The sequence below is a fragment of the Nematolebias whitei genome, chromosome 5, assembly GCF_014905685.2.
Source record: "Nematolebias whitei isolate Nwh7 chromosome 5, NemWhi1, whole genome shotgun sequence".
NCBI classification, from domain to species: Eukaryota; Metazoa; Chordata; class Actinopteri; order Cyprinodontiformes; family Rivulidae; genus Nematolebias; species Nematolebias whitei.
Window position 1 is genome coordinate 1,475,496 of NC_056502.1, and position 8,201 is coordinate 1,483,696.

The 8,201-nt window shown below is 46.9% G+C and overlaps 1 protein-coding gene across 1 annotated transcript in view; it reads left to right on the top strand.

The window, feature by feature from the left end:
- aldh5a1 (aldehyde dehydrogenase 5 family, member A1 (succinate-semialdehyde dehydrogenase)) overlaps positions 1–7,643 on the top strand; it is a 23,117-nt gene extending 15,474 nt beyond the window's left edge. Inside the window, exons 3-10 of the mRNA XM_037676675.1 lie at positions 337–507; positions 2,217–2,333; positions 2,424–2,567; positions 2,647–2,790; positions 2,861–3,019; positions 3,418–3,581; positions 3,675–3,733; positions 6,817–7,643. Of these exons, the coding sequence (XP_037532603.1) occupies positions 337–507; positions 2,217–2,333; positions 2,424–2,567; positions 2,647–2,790; positions 2,861–3,019; positions 3,418–3,581; positions 3,675–3,733; positions 6,817–7,028 (1,170 nt within the window). The 3' untranslated portion in view covers positions 7,029–7,643. The remainder of the gene's footprint in view (positions 1–336; positions 508–2,216; positions 2,334–2,423; positions 2,568–2,646; positions 2,791–2,860; positions 3,020–3,417; positions 3,582–3,674; positions 3,734–6,816) is intronic.
- The last annotated feature ends 558 nt before the right edge of the window (positions 7,644–8,201 follow it).

Genomic DNA, 8,201 nt, shown 5'->3' on the forward strand with positions numbered 1-8,201 from the left:
TTTATGACGACTTCCGTGTATTTATGACGACTTCCGTGTATTTATGAAGACTTTCGTGTATTTATGAAGACTTCCGTGTATTTATGATGACTTCCGTGTATTTATGATGACTTCCAATTCATAATAAATGCATAAAATTCATCGTAAATATATAAAATCCAACATAAATAGGTAAATATGAAGATTAACCATTCAAATGGTTCAGGCAGGTTAGACAGCTGTATACTGAGGTGACTTCATGTTTTATTTCATCAGAACCAAACAGAACCTGATTCAGTTCACAGTAAATAAATCCACCCTCGATGTCTGGTTCTGATGTGGTTCTGTGTGTTTCAGGGCAAACCCCTGCGGGAGTCTCTGGGGGAGGTGGCGTACTCTGCCTCCTTCCTGGACTGGTTCTCAGAGGAGGCTCGGAGGATTTACGGAGACATCATCCCGCCCCCCGTCAAAGACAGGAAGCTCCTCCTCCTCAAACAGCCGGTGGGCGTGGCCTCCATCATCACACCGGTGAGGAGACCAGAACACAACCACAACTTTAGATATCGGTCTCAGGCCTTTACTCGGGTCTGGTTGAAGGGGTTCTGGATCAGCGGTACTCCAGCAGATGAACAGAATGGATCCACCACAGATCTGATCCAGTTGAGCTGATCTGAAGATCCACGGGTACCAGTTATCATAAGGTTCTGACCCGTTACTCTGGCTAAACGGTACCGTTAAAATGAAACGTCAGGTTTTACATTTTAAAAGGTTCTACAAACAGCAACAGGTTCTACGACAGTTCCCCTGAAAAGGTTCTGTTCACAGTTCTGCTCCAGTTTCTGGTTCCAGGAGGACGAGGTCAGACATGCTGGGCTCTGTCAAGGTCCAAAACCCAACCCATCAGAAACCAGACATGTTCCAGTCTTAAAGCAGGCCCAGTTCTGAACAGAGATCCAATCAGATACTCCGTTCTTAACGTCTGTACGTCACGCTGCTACAGCTAGCTGCTACAGCTAGCTGCTACAGCTAGCTGCCACTACCATGTGTCACGTAGAGCTGCGATTTTTGGCAAAATGATGGCGGCCAGCGAAGGCGTGATTTTGAGGGGAAGTAGTCCGTGAGCACCGTCCAGAGCCCCTCAGCAAGAATCGTATCCATCGTACGGCTCAGGCCACACAGCCTGTGAGTGAGTGTTGACAGCACGACACTTCCCTCACACAGGCCGGGCAGCTTCACGACGTCCACAACAGCTGCTGACGTTTCATGAATTTGTCGATATGCAGGTAACCACCAACTCCAAAAGCAGAAATCCTGTTTTCATAAATCCAGTAATGTACACATCTTCAGCGTCCTCGACCGACAATATGCAGAGACACATCATCTTCCACTGCCCCCAGGAATCCATCTTGTATCCAGCTGAAAGTATCCTGTCGGGGCAGGAGGGCTCTCCTTCACCCGGTCTTCTTCTTGAGAAAATGTATCAACTGTGTTGAGAGACCAGCTGACCAGATCCATAGGTTACAATTCAGAAGATACGAAAAGAGAGAGTCTGAAAAGGTTCACAGGACAGAGAGCAGAGCAGGGACGGAGCAGGAGGGAGACGCGTTCACCTTCACCGAGAGCAAGCAGGAATAAATAAAAAGTTGGAGACCAACTGTCCCCCTCTTCCAATGCTGTGATTGCTAGTATCACTCAGCCCTCTGTGAACAGTAAACAGCCATCAGGTGCTAATGATCCATTGTTAGGCTGATGGTCCTTCTTGAGCATGTGATCAGCTGGTTCTGGTTGTCAGCAGCAAACTGGTTGATCCACCACGACAAGATGTTATTTATAAGACTGAGTTTGTTGCAGCTCCTCAGACTGAGGAAGTCCTTTGGATAAAAGACGAAACGTTTCTACAGTTTTTTGCTTTTGAACGTCCAGAGGACCAGACTTAACTTTGTTAGATTCTGTGGTTCTGTTCTTCCAAAAACTGGACTCGTCTGCAGCTGCCTGAAGGTTCTCCAACGTTCCACTTTGACTTCCGGTCACTTCAAGGTTCTGATCGGGACTTTTGAAGCTTTGCGTCGTGTTCCACCTTCGTACGTTCCTGATCTGTCCCACCACCAGAACACTGAGGTGGACCGGTCCATCCAGAACCTTTGGACTCGTTCCTGGACTCTCCGGGCTGGATTGCTTTAAGGAACGCTCCGTGAGGCAGGTGCTGAGTTCTGACCCGGTGTTTGTTCTGTGTCCAGTGGAACTTCCCCAGCGCCATGATCAGCAGGAAGGTGGGGGCGGCGCTGGCGGCCGGCTGCACGGTGGTGGTGAAACCGGCCGAGGACACGCCGCTGTCCGCTCTGGCTCTGGCTGAGGTCAGGATCCCGTTCAGACCCGTTTTATTGGACAGAACCACATTAGACCTGATCCTCTGCTCACGGTTCTGATCCGTTTGTTGTTTGCAGCTGGCGGAGCGGGCGGGGATCCCGCCGGGAGTGGTCAACGTGGTTCCCTGCTCCAGGGACAGAACCCCGTCTGTTGGACAGGTCCTCTGCACCGACCCGATGGTGGCCAAGATCTCCTTCACCGGATCCACAGCTACAGGGAAGGTGAGAGGGCTCGGTTCTGGTCCTGGTTCTGTTTGCACCACAGCTGAAGATCCGACTGGCTCTGGTTCTGTCTCCTCAGATGTTGTTAAAAATGGCCGCCGACTCTGTGAAGAGAGTTTCCATGGAGCTAGGTGGCCACGCCCCCTTCATCGTGTTTGACAGTGCCGACGTGGACATGGCGGTGGGTGGAGCCATGGCTTCCAAGTTCAGGAACTCTGGACAGGTGAGCGCAGAGAGGCTCGGTTCTCCTTCAACCCAGAACCACATGCTGAAGGTTCTCTGTTCTCCTGCAGACCTGCGTGAGTTCCAACCGGTTCCTGGTCCAGAGCGGGATCTACGACCACTTCCTGGACAAACTGGGCCGAGCGATGGACGCTGAGCTCCGACTGGGTCATGGCTCGGAGCCTGGCACCACCCAGGGTCCACTCATCAACTCCAGAGCTGCAGAGAAGGTAAACTAGAACCAGACCTGGTTCTGCTCTTTATTCAGCAGGCTGGTCTCCATGGAAACGCTCTGGATATTCAGAGCACGCCCAACAGTGATATGATTGACAGCTCTCTGAGCCAGTCGAGCCTCCGTGTGAGCTTTCAGTGGTTCTGATTGGGTTTTTGAGCTGCAGCTTTAACGTCAAACATCTGGAACACATGGACTCTGTGAGCAGGACCAAGCATCTAGTCCTGATGGTTCTGGGTCAGAACCTGGGTTGATTTGCTTCTGGCTCAGATTTAAACCGTATCAAAGCCAAGTTATCTAAAGTTTTATTGAACTGTAAAAACACTGTTAAACCTAAATAAAAATATAGAACCGGAACCTTTAAACCCTGTTCTGGGTTCTGTCTCCGTCCCTCAGGTGGTCCATCACATCTCAGATGCTGTGTCCCATGGCGCCAGGCTGCTGAAAGGAGGAACCCGTCTGAGCGGTTCCTTCATGGAACCAACTCTGCTGGCCGACGTCACCACAGACATGCTGTGCACGAAGGAGGAGACATTTGGACCGCTGGTTCCGGTCATCAGGTCGGTCTGATCCTTTGGTTCCATGAACTCTCAGTAAAAGAAGAAAACCTCAACTGTTTGAAGTTCGGACCAACACTTTGCTTGTGGTTCCAGGTTCGACACAGAGGAAGAGGCGCTGGCTGTAGCGAATGGAACCGACGTTGGACTCGCAGGTCAGAACCCGTTTCTGTTTTCATCCAGAAAAAAACAGTCACCAGGGAGCACAAGCCAGTGTGTCTCTGGTTCTGGTCCCAAGCCCGGGTAATGGTGAGGGTTGTGTCAGGAAGGGCATCCGATGTAAAACACTTTTGCCAAAACTATAATGCGAGTTCATCAAAACGACACCATACTAGATCAGTCGAGGCCCGGGTTAACAACGACCACCACCGGTGCTGCTGACAAACTGGGTGCCGGAGGAAATGGTTCTACTGTTAATGGAAGACCACGAGGAGGGAAACATGTCAGGAGACAGAGGAGAAGAGGAAAGTGAAGAATGTAAGACTGACGGTTGCAACTCTAAATGTGGGGACAATGACAGGCAAAGGTAGAGAGCTGGCTGACATGATGCTGAGAAGGAAGGTAGATGTTTTATGTGTCCAAGAGACCAAGTGGAAGGGCAGCAAGGCTCGCAGCATTGGAGCAGGGTTCAAACTGTTTCACCATGGTGTGGATAGAAAGAGAAATGGAGTAGGGGTGGTACTGAAGGAGGAGTTGGCAAAGAATGTAGTAGAGGTGAAAAAGGTGTCAGATAGGGTGATGTGTCTGAAGGTAGAAGTAGAAGGTCTGATGCTAAATATTGTCAGTGGTTATGCTCCACAGGTTGGATGTGATGTGGAGGAGAAAGATACATTTTGGAAGGATCTGGATGAAGTGATAGAGAGTATTCCCAGGGAGGAGAGAGAGGTGATGGGAGCAGACCTGAATGGACATGTTGGTGAAGGAAACAGAGGATGAGGAAGTGATGGGTAGGTTTGGTGTCAAGGAAAGAAACCAGGAAGGACAGATGGTGGTGGATTTCACCAAGAGAATGGAAATGTTTGTAGTCAACACCTGTTTCCAAAAGAGGGAGGAGCATAGAGTGACCTATAAGAGTGGAGGAAGGAGTACGCAGGTCGACTACATTCTGTGTAGAAGAGGAAACCTGAGGGAGATTGGAGACTGTAAGGTTGTGGCAGGAGAGAGCGTGGACAGACAGCATCGGATGGTTGTGTGTAGAATGACTGTTGTTGTGAAGAAGAGAAAAAGAGTAAAATCAGAGAAGAAGACCAAATGGTGGAAGATGAAGAAGGAAGAATGTTGTGAGAAATTCAGAGGGGAGCTGTTAAAGGCTCTGGGTGGTAAGAAAGAGCTTCCAGATGACTGGACTACTACAGCAACAGTAATTAGAGAGACAGGTAGGAAGGTACTTGGTGTGTCATCTGGACAGAGAATGGATGATCAGGAAACCTGGTGGTGGAATAGTGAAGTGCAGGAAGATGTTCAAAGAAAGAGGTTAGACAAGAAGAAATATGACAGAGAGAGGACTGAAGAGAGGAGACAGGAATATAAGGAGATGGGACGTAGAGCAAAGAGGGAGGTAGCTAAGACAAAGCAAAAGGTGTATGATGAGTTGTATGGGAGACTGGACACTAAAGAAGACGAGAAGGACTTGTACTGATTGGTGAGACAGAGGGATCAGGCTGGAAAGGATGTGCAGCAGGTAAGGCTTATTAAAGATAGTAATGGTAATGTTCTAACAAGTGAGGAGAATGTGATGGGAAGATGGAAGGAGTACTTTGAGGAGCTAATTAATGAAGAGAATGAAGAGAAAGAAGAGTAGAGGTCATAGAAACTGTGGACCAGGAAGTGGGAAAGATTAGTGAGGGTGAAGTCCAGAAAGCTCTGAAAAGAATGAAGAAGGGGAAGGCAGTAGGACCTGATGACCAGTGGAGGTTTGGAAATGTCTTGGAGAGATGGCAGTGATGTTTTTGACTCAAATATTCAATGGCATATTTGAGGGTGAGAAAATGTCTGAGGAATGGAGAAGAAGTGCTGGTGGCCATTTTTAAGAACAAGGGTGATGTACAGAGTTGTAGCAACTACAGGGGAATTAAGTTGATGAGCCACACGATGAAGATCTGGGAGAGAGTTGTGGAAGCAAGACTTAGATGAGAGGTGACTATCTGTGAGCAGCAGGATGGTTTCATGCCAAGAAAGAGAAAGAGCACCACAGATCCATCTTTGCTTTGAGAATGATGATGGAGAAGTACAGAGAGGGTCAGAAAGAACTCCATTGTGTCTTTGTGGATTTAGAAAAAGCATCTGACAGGAGGACACCAGGACAGTGGTGAGACCAGCTATGTTGTATGGTCTGGAGACAGAGACATGGACAAAAAGACAGGAGACAGAACTGGAAGAGTCAGAAATGAAGATGTTGAGGTTCTCCTTAGGAGAGACAAGGATGGAGAAGATCAGGGATGAGATCATCAGAGGTACAGCACAGGTTGAACAACTGGGAGATAAAGTTAGAGAGGACACACTGAGATGGTTTGGACATGTCCAGAGGAGAGACAGTGGTTTGGACATGTTCAGAGGAGGGACAGTGGTTTGGACATGTCCAGAGGAGGGACAGTGTTGTGGACATGTGCAGAGGAGAGACAGTGGTTTGGACATGTCCAGAGGAGGGACAGTGTTGTGGACATGTCCAGAGGAGGGACAGTGGGTATTTTGGTAGAAGGATGTTAGAAATGCAGCTGCAGGAAAAAGACAAAGAGGAGACATATGGATGCAGTTAGAGAGGACATGGAGGTAGATGGAGTGAGGACAGAGGACACAGAGGACACAGAGGACAGAGGTGGAGGAGGACTCACTGTGGAGACCCTGAAGAGGGAAAAGATGAAAGAAGAGTTAAATAAATCATCCTGTTTGATCTTTGAGGTGTTTTTTTTAAATAAACTTTATTAAACAGTTTCAGGTGAACAAAGATTTATTGATCGTGGACGTTCCTTTTTGTTCAAACGTTCTGCGACACGAAGCAGAAACTCCTTGAGGTTCTCAGCAGGTTTTTATGGAACCAAGCAGAGGTTCAGACCCTTCACTGACGGTCAGAACCTCGACCCAGTTCGCTCTGAAGGCCGGTTCTGTTCCATCATATTTTCTTCAGTTACAGAAGCAAAGTGAAAATAAACAGAGACCGTGTTCTCCGTGTTCTCCTTGTTCTCCAGCTGAGAGTCCACTTGGTCCCACAAAGTTCTGTTCTGACCCGTTTGTCCCACAGGTTACTTCTACTCGCAGGACATCGCTCAGATCTGGCGGGTGTCCGAGGCCCTGGAGGTGGGGATGGTCGGGGTCAACGAGGGCATCCTGTCGGCCCCCGAGGCCCCCTTCGGGGGGGTCAAGCAGTCCGGTCTGGGCCGAGAAGGGTCCAGGTGCGGCGTGGACGAGTACCTGGAGGTCAAGTACCTGTGCTTCGGAGGACTGAGGCCCTGAACAGGTCCGACAGGTTCTGGTCTCAGCTGCTAGTTAGAGTCCAAACTAACAAAGTCCTGCCAGAACCGGGCCCGATCCAGTCACGTGTTACCGGTCCGGTTCAACATGAGGTAAAGAAAGAACTGGCTCAGATCCTGACCCGTAAACACCAGAACCAGACGGTCCTGTAATCTGAGTTAAATAAATATTTTAGTTTTTGGAGGCGGTCCAGTCCAAACCGGGCCTTATCTCAGAACAAAGCCCGGTTCTGGACTGCACATTGTTGGATTAAGTTCTGTTCATTAATAATGAGTAAAACATGTTTTAGTGTCTGATCATTTCCTGCTGAGGAGCAGGACGGGTCGGGCCTTCACTTCAGAACCAGAACCAAACATTATGATGTGGCTGAGCTGCTGGTTCTGTTGAACAGCCGCACTGTCAGCTGGGTCCGTTTGGGTCAGAACTTTTGTTGAACCTCCAGCAGAACCAGGTGTGATTACCAGGTGTTCTCATGGGTTCCGACCCACTGGGTTTCTCCAGAACCTTCCTATAAATGTGGTTTTAAATCTGCGTTGTTTCAGCGGCACCGGCAGATGTTTGGATCACGGGTCAACATCCTGAGCCTGAAACGTTGTGGTGGTGAATAAAATCATGACGTGTTGCTCTCCGTTTATTAAAAATGATCAGTTTATTAAAAATGTTCCGTTTATTAAAAATGATCCGTTTATTAAAAATGATCCGTTTATTAAAATTTTTCATTTATTAAAAATGTTTTGTTTATTAAAAAATGTTCAGTTTATTAAAAATGTTCCGTTTATTAAAAATGTTTCATTTATTAAAAATTGTCTGTTTATTAAAAATGATCCGTTTATTAAAATGTTTAATTTATTAAAAATGTTCAGTTTATTAAAAATATTTCATTTATTAAAAATTGTTTATTAAAAATGTTTCATTTATTAAAAATTATTTATTAAAAATGTTTCATACATGTCTGTGTTGGTTTATGCCATGAACTTAGATGTTTAAAGCCATTGATTTTTTTTATTTTATTTAATTCATTCATTAAAAAAATCAAAAACAAAACCTTGAATGAAAAGAGTGCAGAAAGAAGAAAAACAATCTTATATCTGCCCCTTATTTAAAAAATTAATAAAATAACTTAATCACTTAAATTAATCACTTTAATATCCACAT